The 16443-nt window shown below is 39.2% G+C and overlaps 1 protein-coding gene across 3 annotated transcripts in view; it reads left to right on the plus strand.

Moving 5' to 3' along the window:
• The window catches only part of GRIN2A (glutamate ionotropic receptor NMDA type subunit 2A), a 192447-nt gene that overhangs the window by 100853 nt on the left and 75151 nt on the right, over window positions 1-16443 (plus strand). For all 3 annotated transcript variants that reach the window (XM_074840801.1, XM_074840803.1, XM_074840802.1), the window contains 2 exons: window positions 2084-2676; window positions 16242-16356. In XM_074840801.1, coding sequence (XP_074696902.1) covers window positions 2084-2676; window positions 16242-16356 — 708 coding nt within the window. The remainder of the gene's footprint in view (window positions 1-2083; window positions 2677-16241; window positions 16357-16443) is intronic.

Raw genomic sequence — 16443 nt, forward strand, 5'->3', positions numbered from 1 at the left:
GAAATGAGGTAGAGTGAAAGGATGTGATGGAAATAATCTATTTAACTTACTGTAAGGTATTTTACTTACTTTTACTGTTATTTAGCATAATATCAAGTAAAAATCAGGATAAGAGCTAGAGAAGAAAACTGAAGTGATTGACTTTACAATTTTTTTTTTATGTTCAGTTAGGAAGCTACAGCCAACTTGGTTTCATGGCATTGTCTCTAGATATCTAATTTACTTTGTAATAGTAAATCAGTAATTAAACCATTAAATGCTGACTCTGAGCATATTTTCTGTGTGCTGGGTTTCTTTAGCTGTATGCATCCCCAGAGAAAAAGCTTGTTTGTTTCTTTAAGTATACAGTGCAGGCCACCAGGAAATAGCTCCTAGAAGGATTCAGCTATCAAATCTTCCTAATTCAATTCATCTCCCAAATATGTTTTATAACATCTGTAATTAACTAAAACCTACTTCAAATCTGGCACTGGCATTCAAAATGACATCTTTGAGGTACCAAAGAAGCCATGGCAAATGATTTCATTACCACAGGTAGTGTGTATTTTGTACCTTTGATATCAGTCTTCATGGTCTGACACAAGTCATAAGACTTTTATTGCTGTCAAGCTATGTAAAATCCTGGTGTCAGGTTCTTAACACTTGGAAAGTAATAACACTCCTCATCTTCTATTAAAAAAAAAAAAAATAGGCACTCAGTTTGCTCTGAATAGGTTTCCATAGATAAGATATAGAACTTGTAGAGCTGAGTTACTGTTCTCACTAATAATTGTATGTTTAACACCATCTTGCCAGGTCAATTAATCTGTTTCTATTCCCAAGTGTAAAATAGGATAGCAGTTTGCAACCATGTTCATAAAACTCTTTAAGTTAAAAGCACCATGTGTGTCTTTCCTGTAAATGCTGTGTAAGAAATCTTGAATGGTTAATATCTTAGTTTTTAAATCGTAAGCTTTTATTTCAGCAGGAGTTCATGCTCTCTGTTCTGAAAATGATGCACATAAGTTGCCCCTACTGGTCAGGAATAAATACTGAAATAAAGTAAAAATAAAGAATTATATAGTTTCCTGTGTATAGTTTTGGTACTCTAATAATTGTGATGTATATAAATCTAGAATGTAAAATTCAAAAATAAATTTAGATCTTACAGCAATTTTGTAAAAATAGACCAATGAAAATGCTCATAAATTTAGTGCCAACAGAATATATTATTGTGTTGCCTATTTCTGATAGATGTTGTTAAAAATAAAAGGCACCTGCTGTATAAAATGTTATGAATACTGTAAAAGCCTAAGACAAATATTAGAAACAAGTCTCCTAGCAAACTGACAGCACAGCTGTGTCAGGCAGTGCAGCTACCAGTCACAGACTCTGAGGCCATCGTTTGGATTTCTTTCCATTTAAGTCCTTTAACAAGGACACCGGCAGCTTGCTGGTTGTCCCTGGAGTCCTATCCTGTTAATTCTACATCAGGCATCAATGGGCCATGTACTCTGAATGGGGCATGATCGGTAGCGAGCCCAGGAATAGTAGTGAACTTAGTACCTGGGGATGATAAATCTACTGCAGGGTTTGACAGCTTCCACCAAGTCCAATGAACCTGTGGAAATGAAGTATCCCGCAGAAATTAGACCCTGAAGTACAGAGCTTCTTCATATATATGCAGCATGTGCATTGCAATTTATTTCCATTGTAACTAAAAATTGGTGTGAATTTATTGGGTCGCAATCCTAATAAGTGTGATGAATCTAAAGCTGCCTGCTGGAGATGGGTTGTTTAACAGTGGGTGGCTGTCTTTAGGGAGCTTCCTCAGTAAGTACTGATTTGAGTTGTCTTCAAGTGATCAGGCACTCAAAAATTTCCTACGTAAATATCTGTTTGTCACTTTTTGGCAAGTATCTCAATTAGCTGTGGTACTTATGATCAGTGTTGTTTATTAATGATATGAATATGATATGGCACATAAAGTTATTGGAATGCAACATAAGTTTGGTGGCAATGGTGGACCAAAGAGAGCAGAAGAATTAGAGATTCTGTTCCCTTCAGACTTGTACAAAATCTTTCATTGTGTTTGGTATTCTAGGATGTGATGTCCACGTTCTTCCAGTTTGGGGCTTCCATCCAGCAAGAAGCCATCATCATGCTGAAGATCATGCAAGATTATGACTGGCATGTGTTCTCTCTGGTGACCACCACATTCCCTGGATATCGAGACTTCATCAATGTCATTAAGACCACAGTGGAAAATAGTTTTGTGGGCTGGGACATGCAGAACGTCATCGTACTCGATACTGCCTTTGGAGATGCCAAGACCCAAATTCAGCTGAAGAAAATCCATTCATCCGTCATCCTGCTGTATTGTTCCAAGGATGAAGCTGTCTATATACTGGATGAGGCTCGTTCCCTGGGCCTTACTGGCTATGATTTCTTTTGGATAGTTCCCAGCCTTGTTAGTGGTAACACAGAAATCACTCCCAAGGAGTTTCCTTCAGGACTCATTTCAGCATCTTATGATGAATGGGACTACAGTTTAGAAGCTCGGGTACGCGATGGCCTTGGGATTATTGCCACTGCTGCATCAGCCATGCTGGAAAAATACTCCTTCATTCCAGAAGCAAAAACTAGCTGCTATGGACAACTGGAGAAAAATGACCGGCCATCTCACACCTTGCACAAGTAAGGCTTAGTGATTTGGGTTTTTTTCCATATGTAACCTTGGTAATTTTCCATTCTATTGCCATTATATGTTTCTTGGAGGAGAATATTGGTTTTTGTTAATCCCATCATGCCCTTTTTAAGCAATGATTTTCAGGTGTTCCAAGGGAACATGCAAGAGGACTTGCTGCACTAGTAACTCTGCACATGTAAATGATGTCATGTGCTGTGGAGAAGAAATACTGGTCTGGATCTGATGTAGAAGATTACAGAAACTGGTCTTAGAGAATATGATGCTGAGTTAATAAAATTGTGCCATTGTTTACTTTAACTGAGGTAGAATTGCCAAAATGCTCTGGAGTCGATGCCTGAATCGCATCAGCAGGAACCTGGTAGTATTTTAGAAGACAAGATATGTGCAACATTAAAGAGGTGTCCCTGGAAATTACGGAAGTATTAGATGAGTTAGGCAGCTTTTGTCACCTAATGACTGAAATCTGTCACTTCTGCTTGTGAGGACTTTATTTTTGTCACCTGTACTAGAATAACTGCAAAAATTAATCTGCATTAGTCCAAGCTGATGTGGATGTTTTCTCAAAACAGTTTGTCATATAGGAACTGCCAAGGTTTGTATCAGGATTCTTTGCTGCTTTTTTTTTTTTTTCCTTTTTAATTATCCCTTTTAGACGTGGTACTCTTGATTACTACTACACAGTAATATATTTCTTTATCTGGTTTGTGAGAGGAAGTGAAGGGAATCTTGCATATTTTTTAATAACTCCTCACAATATCTCATATGGAAGCTACCGAGCAGTATTTATGAAATTTATTCTGATCAAATATTGCAGATGAAGTGCTTTCTACAGAAAAGCAGGATGACATTGGCACAAGAAGGAAAGTCAGTGCTGACTTCATATAGGAGATTGTGGAACATTTCTAATCTTCTGAGATGTACGTGCATATTTAGATTAGGAGTTGATTGCCATATGATGTCCTGGAGCAGTTGTTTTCCATGAAAATGGCTTCTTTGTGCACAGCATTCTTCAGAAGCTTTCTTAAAAGCCAAATATTGCCAAGTAAATAGATGTTAACATTTCATACATGCATTTTATAAACAGTGTGACCAAAGTTCAGAAACTTGCACAGTTCTCCTTAGAGAGGACTTGCCTTTGGTATGACATTTCCACTTCTATTTGGACTCCCCTTTACTCTTTCTAAGCCTCTGCCTCTAAAACTGTACAAATTCACGGGAGGCATTGCAGAAAATCTGCAGTTCTTTTCCCGCTGCCCCAGTTGCCCCTGGGGAGTGCCGGGAGGCAGCACTGGGGTGGCTCTCTGGTCCAGCATGGCTCTGGGAAAGCCTTCACACGGTCACTCGTGTCAGGACAGAGCAGCTGGGAGGCACTGCTAGGATGACTGTCCTACCCACACCTAGTGTGTGATCCTCCTGTAGTGCTTCTTAATGCATGTGCTGGCAATGCCAGATAAAAGTGAAAGCTAATAGCATCCCATTAACCAAATTCTGTGCCTTAACAGTGGCAAAGAAGTCCACTATTAATATTTGAACACTAGTTTCTCTGAAAGTTAAATTCTGTTTAGTATTCTGTTGTCAGAGGTGTTGTTGTTTGAGATACTGTGATTCAGTTGGAAGGGCCACAAAAACTTGAACCTGTTTTCAAAAGGACTCCTACCCCATTGTTTGGGTAATATACTAGTGTAGACTTGAATTAGGTATTCAGGATTCAGCATAAATTGTCTTCCTTCAAACAATCATTTTTTTCTCATTAAATCCGTACGACTACGAGAATATGACTTGTGAGTGTTAGGGCAGTGAAATTAGACTTCACCAGGAGATTCTGCAGTGTGCAGTGCATGATGCACGTAGAAATTATTAATAGGAGAAGTTGTAATATAGTGCACTGTGGTTAATAAAGTCACTTCCCAAAGTGAAACACTGAGCTACGAAGTGAGAATATACTTTCCGTACTGGAGATTCTTTGAGCTTCTCTGACACCACAAGAACAAGAAGCAGGCTGGTTTTAATTTAGAAATGTCAGAATTACACTAAAATTAATAAACTTTAAGTAGTCCTTCTTATGTAATAACTCTCCAAGACTATTCTTGTCACATAATCTGCAAGAAAAGCAAGTATATACAAGCATTTAGCAGTGCTAAGTAATCTCTGGGAGATGACCAGTCTCTCCATGCCAAGGTGGATTACGTAAATTCATTGTACTTTTTTTTATCCTCATCACTAAATTGTAGGTTTCTTCCTTAAATGTCAAATTAATGCCTAAATTGGAGGTTTATCCTGAAATGTAATCTTCAAAGTTTCAGGTCACAGGTAGTGCAGCTTTGTATTTTAAACTACAGGATAAATGTATATGATGCTGTGTTACGGAGTTAAGTTGAACAAAGGATTTTGGAACATCCTCACAGTGAAAAGGGCTAAAGTAATTATAAACAGCTTATGGACTAGGGATCTGCTGTACTGTGCCTCCCTGTTCATGCTGGAAATCGGTGCCATAGAAGTAGGGTTGCACAAAGGGACACTTCTTGCAAGCTCAGGAGGAGACAGCTCAGTGGAAATCAGGGAAAAGGCTCTGTAAGGTGATGCTTGACCAAAACCAAGCTCAAGAATGGAACAAAACCCAGAATTTTTAGACTCCATTATAATGACAGTCTAATTCATCTTTAAACCCGGTATAGTATTCTAAGGCTATGCCATAATAACTAATTTGCTTGTAAATGGAAGATGGTAATGCTTTATGTGTGACTTCCCACATCTAGATAGTGATTTTCATCTCCATTTATGAAGAAATTCTATGTAAAGCAAGCCATGAAGTGAAAGCTCCTCCTTCCTCTTTCTCAAATCCATTGAGTATTAAATTGGTTTGAAGATATGTATGCTTTGAAGCACACAATTTATCCTTCCCCTGTTGCTACAATTCTAAGATGCTTTTATTGGCTTTCTAGATCCAGAAAAAAATCAGGTTTGCTTTAGTTTTTGAAATGATTTGATCAATGTTCATTTCTGATACACATGGGAAAACTAGTTTTTCCCTGTGAATAAAGGATTTAAAATAAAATACAGGGATCATTTTCAATTCATTAAGAAAACATACATACATATATATATATATATAGATTCAGATCATCTTCTCCCATCTGTGTAAGACCCAGATTCTCCCAGGGCAGAAAAATATTACTGTGTGAAATACTGGCACTAGCGCAGCAGGATACATAGAATTAGCAGCTCATTAATGTAATGTCAGTTGAACAAATGCTTGCTCTCTCTCAGAAAAGGAAAACAAGTAAGCAAACAAACAGCAAAACAAAATAACCCTGCCAGTCGCCATGGAAAATGCTGCTGCTTTGTGAATAGAAATGCTTCTACTTTGTCTAGAAGAGTACTCATGTTGCGTATAGAAGTCATAACCCTGGGAGATACATTTCACAACATTTCCAACCGCTCTGATCTGAACAAGGATGGATGGGGATGACAAAGCTGCTGCTCTATTGTCATTATCCCGAAAAGCAAAAAGATGTGTCTATCCATAGGTAGTCAGGCGTTTACCACGTCGTGTTTATATTTGGTTACGTTCAGTTAACCAAATGCAACCAAATAATATGCACAATTTAGAGACTCATTTTGCTTTCAGTAGTGAAGGTGTAGGGCTAGAAAGCTGTCTAAACTGCTCTGAGCAGGCTGTCATTTCATACCCTTCCCAAGCATGGTTTCCTTTATTCGTCATCACCCAACCAGGGAGCAGGAGCAATGTGAAGTGCAAAAGGCCAGGTGCAAATGCATTAGTTGATCCTGCCCTGAGTCACCCGCCTTTAAAAACCTGGGGACTTGGTGGGAACAGTGTTTTGAAATGTGCTCCCCAATGTTCCTGTCTTTCCATGGACAGCCGCACAGTTCATTTTCTTGTCCTTGCTGATGTGCTGCTGTTAGTTTACAGCATGGCTACGAAACAGCGTCTTCTTCAGAGGGCAAGGGTGTGCTGTCTCTCTAGTCCTGATATTCATTCATCAAGTTCAGTCTTTTGATTCCAGCTTTTAGCAGTGACAGATAAATTTTCCTCTTTTTCTTTTGAGCAAAATCAGGGATTAAATGGACACAATAGTTTGATGAATAATCCAGCAAATCTGTTTAATCTTTTCCTGCATACAGATCAACAGCCAATTTACAGAGGATTTGTTCATTTAAGTTCTGTCAAAAGACTTGAGAAAAATAAGTATGATCTGCTTTATTGTATGATTGAAGATGTATCATTATTTAACTAATTATATATGAGGCAAAATGCTTTTTCACTAGTAGCATACTTGCTGTGCAGAAAAACAATGTTATTTACTTTCAGACTCTCCAGGATATTTTGTTTGTCTTTCCCATTTTGTGATCCCACTGCGGTTTTACTGGAACCAGTGTGTGCTTACAGGAGTGCATTGCATGCAGGGTGACGATCTGAGACTGTAACCCAAGCTTCAGTAGTCACTTACATTGCTTACTCAAACAGCTAATTTGAGTATATTTTCAATTTAGTACTTCATTTTTGGTAACTTAAAGCTTGAGGAAGTTTCAGGTTTTGCATGCTGCTAGATTTGCTTATTCTCCTTCGCTACTGCAAATGCTGCTCTGTGGAAACAGATGAGGATGATGCACCTAAATGCTGCAAGCCTTCATGGAGCACCGAGGCCACAGGGATGCAGGGACCAGCAGATTTCCAGGGAGGACGATATATTTAGGGAAGCATCTCCAGATGAGGACCAAGCTGCCAGTCCTAGGTTTAATGTTAACAACTAATTTCAGGTGTCCTGAATTACAAGAAATTATTATTGTCAACATGAAAAAATGAATGACAGAAGATACTCAAGACAAGAAAAAATTTTATCAGTGGCAGGATCCCACTTAGCCTCATTAATTTGTGTGGGAATGTTTTCTGATTAGGACACCCAGTAGTAGAGTATTGTAGCAGCTGGATTGGTTCATAGGGATACACGAATTCTAACTTACTGCTGATGAGCAGATTTTAAACAGTAACAACTAGATATTTGCAGTTCATGTGCTGTAATTGCCCTTCTGTATTATGAGGGCATTTTCCATATAGTTACATTAAACCTCAGGAACTGAATTATGAAACTGTTGTCATGTTCCTTCAAAAGTAAAACTAAACTTCACCAGCAACAAAAGAGGGGTTGTGGAAGAAAACACTCCACCCAAGAGATCCCAATGTGGTGCTGGTTTACTGATGAAGTGATTCAAGAAATTATGGAAAGTCTGTATCAGAATTTTCTCCCAGGTTAGGTCAGTTTAGGAAGCAGAAGGTACCAAACAATTACCAGACTAGGGGCTTTTAGAACATTTTCCACCTTTTTGTGATAAAAAAAATTTAAAACAAGAGAACAAGCATGGCCTCTGTTCTGGAGTTGAGCAGGGCTGAACGCAGGCCTTGAAATTCAAGATGTAAAATTCAAAATATAAGTGAAGGTTCTGGGAGACAGAGCTGCTGCAGACACCATCCCCTTGCATGAAGCCAAGCAGGCTTCACGGGGGAGAGTTTGGGATGCTTCTGAGGTGGTGTAGCAAAATGTAACCATATTAGTGCTTTTTATGAAATGTTATTGCTAATAATAACGTTAACTCACTAACCCTTCTGGTGTTTAGTTACACTGGTCTGTGGCACCCTGCCAGGGGGCTGGGCCCTTTCTAATTTTGCTTCCTGCCCTTGCCTCCCTTTCAGAAGGACTCCCCAAGAGTTTTGTCACTTGTCTGGCAGAATTGGGGCAAAATGACTTTTCCAGACCTAGTGGCAACTAATGCTTTAAGGAGCAGCTGGCAGGAGATGCAAGTAGTTGGCATGCCATTCCCTTTTCACAGTCACTGAGCATATTGTTCCCAAAATTTAATTCATCCATGCTGGCTCAAGGCCTAGGGAGATACAGCTCCAAAGCAGGGTATCGTTGTGGAGTTATATTCAGGAGAGCAAGGCCTGGGGGAAGTGGAGTAGGAGGAGGAGTACGCACAAAGAGAAAGAGGATTCTCTTTGCATCACTGCAAAGGATTTGAATTTAGAAAAAAAAGTCCTACATAGCCTAAGGTTTAAAACTGTCTTTAAAAAAAGCTTCACTATTTGAAAAATGTATTGCTACCTTGTTTAAAAGTGATCAGTTTCAGACCTATCTCTATTTCTGTATGGACTTCAGACCACACATTGTATAGTCTACATTCAGGGTTTCTTGATTTAATTTTATAGACCTTTTTAGGAAATCTATTTCTTAATGATAAATAATTTGTCTTGGGGTTTCCATTGATAAGTATCTTTCAAATTTCACAGTAGAATGATAGTAAGGAAGTTCAGTAGTTCAGAGCCTCAACAAGATGAAGAAAAGACAAAATTTGGATTCACTCCTGCTTTTTTAGGTATGATGCTGGGTGAATGCCAAACCCAGACAGGCTGGCTGTCTAGATTATTAAAATAGTTGGTTCATACTATTTGGAGGAAAGAGAAATATCACCAGATGACACGTTGCTTGTGAGGCATTTTATCTGCTTTAAATCTCAGTTTGGAAATTCCTTCTTTGGGAGAGAAGGGGGAGTTTCTTTTATGAAACCTGTATTTCCCTAAGTCTCTGCTGTTCATTGCCTGTGATTGTCACAGATTTGAAACACTGCTCCATGGTGAAGAAGGGACTGAATAAAAAATGATAGTCCCCAGTGATGGCACCTGAGGAATTTGTCAAGTTTGATTATCTGATCTGGGCTGCAGGATGAGGGAAGGAAATGTGGGTCTCAACTCAAGGCCACGGGGAGTCCCCCAGGCTTTCTGCTCCCTGCAGCTCAGCCTGCATGCTTTAGTTTACAGGTCTAGTAACTAAGTTCTCTTCTTTGGAGGTAGCTTAGGAGTGATATGTTTTCATTAATGCCTGTGCCTCACCCATTATATTTTTCCCAGGCAGTGGTCTGTTTGGGAGCTGGATACTAGGTGGATTTCACACTAATTATAAACCAGCCTGTTATCAGAGAGCTGGCTCTGTTCCTGAGCCCAGTGAGTCTGAATTTCTACTTTTAAAGTCTGAATCTGTATAAAACTATAATTATAAAGCAGAAAAGGAAGGAGCAAATAGCAGAGTAACCAAAAGAAAGGGCATCTGAGCCAGTTCGCGCTTCCTGTCTCTGAACTTGCTTTAAAACCACGGGACGTTTGCTGAGGGTGTTTGCGTGACCCTTTTGGTTTCTAAAGGTGTAATTCCTGTATGGGGTGCAGTCACTCCATTCTGCAGCCCCCCTGGCCAGCTCTCCCCCTGCACCCTGGCGTGCCCCTGCTGCTTCCACGGTTTCTCTCATGATCACACTTGCACCCGCCACAGTTAAAGTTTTAAAGGTAACCCTGGGAATTCAACGTGTTCCCCCCCTGCCTAGTCTGGCGATTTATTTATTGCTAGATACTGTAATGTTATGAAAAGAGGCTAGTGAAGAAGGCGGCTTAAACCTTGGCAGGGGAGAAACCAAAGGATCCTTTCTGTAGGAAAAACAGCTGCTGTTACTAATTGTGTTCAGTTGCACAACTTGATCCTAGCACAGGCAGTTTCATATTTGTGTTTCAGTGGATAGATGGAAAGAAAATAAACATGAAATAGAGAAAAGTGGAGAAAACATGAAAATGAACAGTTTGGATGGGAGAAGAGGGAATTTTTTTTACTGTATTAGTTTTGGTGAGAGCATTTTTTTGTCATATGTATAATAATTATCACAACTACATTGTGTGTATTTATTTTTAAGGGATCAATTAATTAAAAAGCTTTAATTTATTGCACTGCTCCAAGGACTTCCTGGGTCAGTGTATGTACATGCACACAATTGCTAGCTTTTAAAATCCGGGTCTTTTCTAGATGCCCTGAAATTTTACACATTTGTTAAAGTATTTTCTTACATATGACATCTTTTTAATGTTATGATCCTTGCATCTTTTTAGAAGAGTATTTCAGTTTTATTTTAAGCATAAGTAGACCTGTTTGGCCTCAGCAAGCACAGAGTTCCACTGATTCAGTGTGTAGACTAGTTTTATCCTGTCTCTACAGCAGCACTTCCTCCTGGCTGTGCAATGCTTCTGAGGGATGGTTCCAGATTGTATTCCATATTTTTTACTTATTTCTAGCCCCACGAATCTCAAAAATCTGCATTCCCCTTGTCTTCTGGCCAGGGTTTTCCCTCAGCTTGGCTCACCCCTGGACAAGCCAGTAGGTTCAGGGACTGGTTCATATGCTGCTGCCCATGGCAAAAGTTACCCTGAAAGGGAGAAACAAGGGGATAAGTCTCTTGGCTCACTAGTCTTAATGGGTCATCAGGAGTAAGCTTGGCTTGCTCTGAGGGAGAAATAAATTGTGAAGTAGTGCTGCAGGGTCTTCTGGGACACAGGTGGGTGGGCGTGAGAGTGCCCATCCTGAGGACATGAATATTTGGGAGGATGCTCCCTGCCTTGCATCCTAGAGATACAGCAAGTGGAGGGTGCTGCCAGGTGGGAACTTCCCTGAGCACCATCGCTGGTGACGTTCTAGAGGTGACATCGCATCTGCTTCAGCTCTGCAGGATTGCTCTCCTGTGCAGTGTTGTGTTTTTGTTCTGTCTCTGTTTTCTCACATCCCCCACAGAACTTTATGAAGCCAGGACTAGGACTGATCTTCGTTTGAAACAAAGTGATCTTTATAATTTACATGGTTGGGTTTTTTCCTTAAAAAAATGCCCACCACAGAACCACTAAACCTTCTTGCTTTTGCTCTCAAATCCTTGCATCTATTAGAGGAACACTTGTGTGTCTTGCGTATAAGTATATAAAAATATATGGTAAACATCAACAGATATCCCATAGCTTGCAAACTTGTTTGCTGTTGTATAACATAGAAGCAGAAAGTCTGCTCCAGTGCTGGTCACGGTTTTGCTGGGGTGTCAACTGTTTTCACACATTATGGGAAATCCTCACCAAACACCTTATGGGCAAAGAAAGTCCATGTCTTCTGTAAGGAGACTGCCCAGAAAGGTGCTTCTGTTTCAGTGATATTGTACCCTAGCAAATGGTCTTCTAAAAACTGAGGTCTGATCCTTTTGGCGAAGTCTTCCCCCATTTGTTAATGGAAATTAGAGTCAATTAAGTTGTAATATAATATTTACAGGGTAGGAAAACCCACCTTATTCAAACATGCTCTGTCTTTATGGATAGTCATACTTTTGACATGGATAAATATTGCACAGTTTTGGCCTTAATCTGAGGCTTTATCTGAATTACTTACTCTTTCTGAGTCTATAAAAATTAAGTTGGAAACCTTGAGAGCGATTTGTAACCTTGGTGCTTCAAAGGCTTGCTGTAAATACAATGGAAATGTTCTGCTGTGGTGTTTCAACACTTATCTTTTCAGTTTTGTTGGGGAAGGTGACAAGCAAAAAAGAATTGTATAAATGTTTAAAAGTGTTTTGAAATATATAGTACAGGTTTGGTTCTTTGCATGATAAAAAACTGTTTTGGATTCAGTGTGAGAGTAGCTTAATTTCTGCCCCCAAAAATCTCATTTTTCATACGTGTATCACCTGAGGAATATTACTCACAAACTTTGCAAAAGTTAATTAAGACTTCAGTGTCAATACTATCACAAGGCCTTCTGCTATCATGTCTTTGCAAAGGTTACAGCATTAATGAGGTATGAAAACAGATTAACTACTAATCCAAGGTGTATTCTGAATTGCCCCCTTAAAGTAACAAGCCTAAATAATCAAGCACCTCATTTAGTTAAGAACAGGAATATGCAATTTGAAAACTTCTTCAGAAATACCTTTTGACCAATTCAGAAGCCAAAGACATCTTGCACAGAATTAATCTTGGGCAAACTTAAAACTCTAGAAGCATAACGTGTAATATAAATACTTTCTTTTCCTCACTCTTCCTAAAATCAGAAACAGAAAAGCACATGGTTGTTTTTCGTAGAGACAAGCAGTTTAGGATCTTGGCCAGTAAAAACAGAGCAGGTCTTCTGTCCTTTGTGGAAGAAATATGACAATTTAAAAGGGAATGTAGATTGTAGGCATTGGTTTCTGAAGAACTCAGGCAGCTGATGGATTTCATACAGAAGTGTGCTTGGGAAAACAAGTCCTATTTTATTGCTGCAGCATTGAGAAACTGGGGTACCTCAGACTGCATCACTCACTGGTACTCACTGGTACCTTTGTATATGACTCAGACAATACAATTTGAAGAGACTTTTACAGATTAGAGACTTTTCTTTAACTTGCAAGTTTTAGTAGTTTCACTACTAGATGGCTGGTAAATTCACATAGTTTAAAAAATATACTGAGTTCAGTTTTTCAGTTTAGATTTGTGGTTCATCTTTCTTTTTGCAGCATTTGAGCATCACTGCAACTACAGCACTGCATCTTGTGATGGCCCTTGACTAGCTTCTAGCCTAGAGCATTTGGAAATTAATCCCAAAGTATGATGAGTGTTTGAAATCTGGGGTAGTGATCCTACCAAACTACATGAAAGACGGGTTCAACTGAAGTCCAAGCACCAATGTAATTAAAAACCCAGCTGGACACAAAAGCCTGATGTAGTAGAGCATGTGTGTTTGTGGTCCAGCCCTTAGGAGGACTCAAAACGCTCAGCTTTCAGTTTTATTGAAATTAGGTGATTTCTGCCTGGCCCCACAAGAGGATGTGTTCATTGTGGGGGATGTTATTCCACATGTATGAATTAGGAGGGAACCTGTGAGGGAGGGTGCAAAAGTACAAATACAAGTAGTACACGTTTTCACAGTATGTCCTTGTTTTCCCCTTGCAGTGACTTCCTGGGCATTTTATTCCTTGGGACACAATGCATTTGATTTTCAGAAGTGAGCAAACGCTATGCTGGTTTCTTACATGTGTGCACAAGCAAATTCTGTTCGGTGGTTCACCACTTCCTTTCAAGGTGGCAAACAAGCTTTTTATTCCTAAGCAAGCTCTTTCAGTGCTGGATGAAAAATGTAATATATGAGAAATTAGTTCAACTGAAAAGCAAAGTTCTGCCAAGGGGAAAATTTTCACGCCGAAAGTCTGCCACAAAATATGAGTTATTACGATGGGTGAATTTACAAATTGCTGTCAAACCAGTGCTGAATGATGTTAATATGGCTGTTTAGGGCAGTGCACATTTAATTATTAACTGATATGATACAATGCCATTATTTCTTCTGGGTCTATATAATTTTATTTAGTGTGCTGCTTCTATTGGGATTTTTGGGCAGCCGTGTCAATTCAAAGCCTTCTCCTTTGAGTGTGGAGCTGAAGAATTTTGCCTATGTCAGATTCACCAGGAGACCATGCTACTACTACTGCTACAAAAACAATGAAACAAAGAAACATGTAAAGCAGTATCAGTTTCTTGTGGATAAAATATTACAGAGAGATGTACGAAGAACAGTTAAAGTACTTTTAACACCCTTCAAAACATATCAGTCTACAGGATTGAATAATATTGGTGTTGAGTTGAATTCCAGAAGGAGAGCACCTAGGTGAAAACTTGGACTGAATTTCTTTCAATGAAATATGCTGAGAATTCAGTGCAGTTCAGTGCAATTAACTTCAGACCATGGATGTGAGGTGGAGGGCACATTATCTTCTGGTTGTGTCGTGGGATCTCCGAGATTCTGAATTGCAGTTTTACCTCTCACCCGCAGGAGAGCCCTGTCAGGCTCACATTGACAGTCAAGACAGAGTTTTGATGTTTTTCAACATGACCAAAGAACACCAATGCCAATACCAGCCTTTTACTCTCTTCCCTTTCATGCCTGATTTTCATAGGTGACAGAATTTCAGATAATGTATAAAATGATAGATTTTTTTCAATATCACAGTCCGGGGAGCTTGACCTGTGTGCTGTGGTAGTTCAGATTCTTGGCAGTAAGTTCCCTGTATTTGTGCTTTAAATAAAAACTGCAATTTCTCATCACTCTTTCTGACCCTGGAGCGGTGGAAACAATCTGTTCTCACTGAGAAACACTGAAGCTATGTGGAACTGGAGCAAACGTAAACATGGATTTATGCTATAAGTCTGTGGAAAATTTTGAGAGAAAATTATTTTTGAGGAAAGTAAATTTTGTTAGATGGCCAGAATGCTGGCATTTCTGAATCAATGAAAGGACAGTGCTTTGGAGAGGAGGGTACATGGTTCAATGATGAATGGAAAGCAATAATTAGAAATTAAAAACTATGCATATTAATCAGGAAATGGAAGAACTAAGTAGACTATATTATAATTTGTATAAACTCAGTAAGGAATTTAAGACCTTTAGGGGCAAATCTATGGCTAGAAAAGCTGTAGGAATCTACAGAGTTGAAGGATGTCTTTAAGGTGATGAGTAGAGTAATGAGATCCTTACCCCAGGGTAGATCAGGTCCTCGGCAGTGTCTGGCTGTGGAGCACTTCTGGCCCGTGGCTGGTGTTCATGAAGCCACCTGTGGTGTTATTCACCGAGTTCACAAGTGTCCCTTGAGGGCACAGCCCAGGTCAGAGCAATGACTCAGTAGAGGTGATGTAATCATTGCTAATGACAGGATTACTTAGAAGCAGTATTCTGTCCTTAGAACATGCATGTTAGCGTGGCAATACAGGAGAACAGAGAAAGCAAGAAAGAGTACTGTAGCACATCTTAGGAGAGGTACCTCTTGTTGTAGCACTGAGTAATTTCCTTCTGTTGTCATAAATTTGTACAAAATTTTTGGTTAAGTAAGTCTTTTCTTTTGTAGCTGAACAAAGAGCCTGTGGTAAATAAACAGTTTTATTGATTCAATGCTCAAACTGCTAAGTCTAAAGGCAGGAAATTTGGGATTGAACTGACATTTTCAACAAAAATTTAAAAATCCTCCTGTACATTTTATTCTGAGTCCCTTTAATATTTTTTTTCTCTTCAAAGTGCTAATTAGTTTATGTATCTTTTGAAAACCATTGAAAATTAACCTAAATACAAGAAAAGTTTATGTATCTTTTTTCTTTTTGAAATTACTGAACTGAAATGTTATCAACTTCCTCAAAGTTTTCATGTCTGGTTTTGGCTGAGGGCATTAGTGGAATTTATCCAAGTGTCACAAAGACACCGTGTATAGCTACAGTGTCGGAAAGGGCTGACAGGACTCCTGGAGGTATAGGCAGGTGAAGCCAGAGGAGATGCACTTACTCTATGTATTAGTCTAGTGAGATAATAGTATAATGTTACATACAGAGCTGATGTAGACATGTTTAAAATGATCCTGAAAAACTGGAGAGCTTGTGCAATGTGCCAGAAAGATTATTCATGGAGTGTACAGGTCATACATAATGTGGAAGGTGCTTTAAAAGTTATGTCTGCATTAAAAATCATATGTAAACAGTATTTTCCTTTGTCTTCTGCTATGGACTGCCTTGAAATGCTGAGTCCCCATGCTGCAAACCTAGGCTTTTCACAGCAATAGCAGGATTCGGTGCATGTATTTCATCAGTGGTTCTGATGACTGAACTAGCTTGCTCATTAACTGCTGGACAGCTCATTAATTTTTCAATGAACTTTTTTTCCTTGCCTTCTAGGTTTATGATGAATGTGACTTGGGAAGGTAAAGATTTGTCCTTCACAGCAGATGGTTATCAGGCACACCCCAGGCTGGTGGTGATAGTACTGAACAACGATCGTGAATGGGAAAAGGTGAGCATGACCTCTGGGTAAGAGATGTGAGAGGAGATAGGAGAGACTTGGTAGAACCCTATTAATGTCAAGTAGACAGATTAATGT

This window comes from Strix aluco, chromosome 15 (genome assembly GCF_031877795.1).
Source record: "Strix aluco isolate bStrAlu1 chromosome 15, bStrAlu1.hap1, whole genome shotgun sequence".
Taxonomy (NCBI): Eukaryota; Metazoa; Chordata; class Aves; order Strigiformes; family Strigidae; genus Strix; species Strix aluco.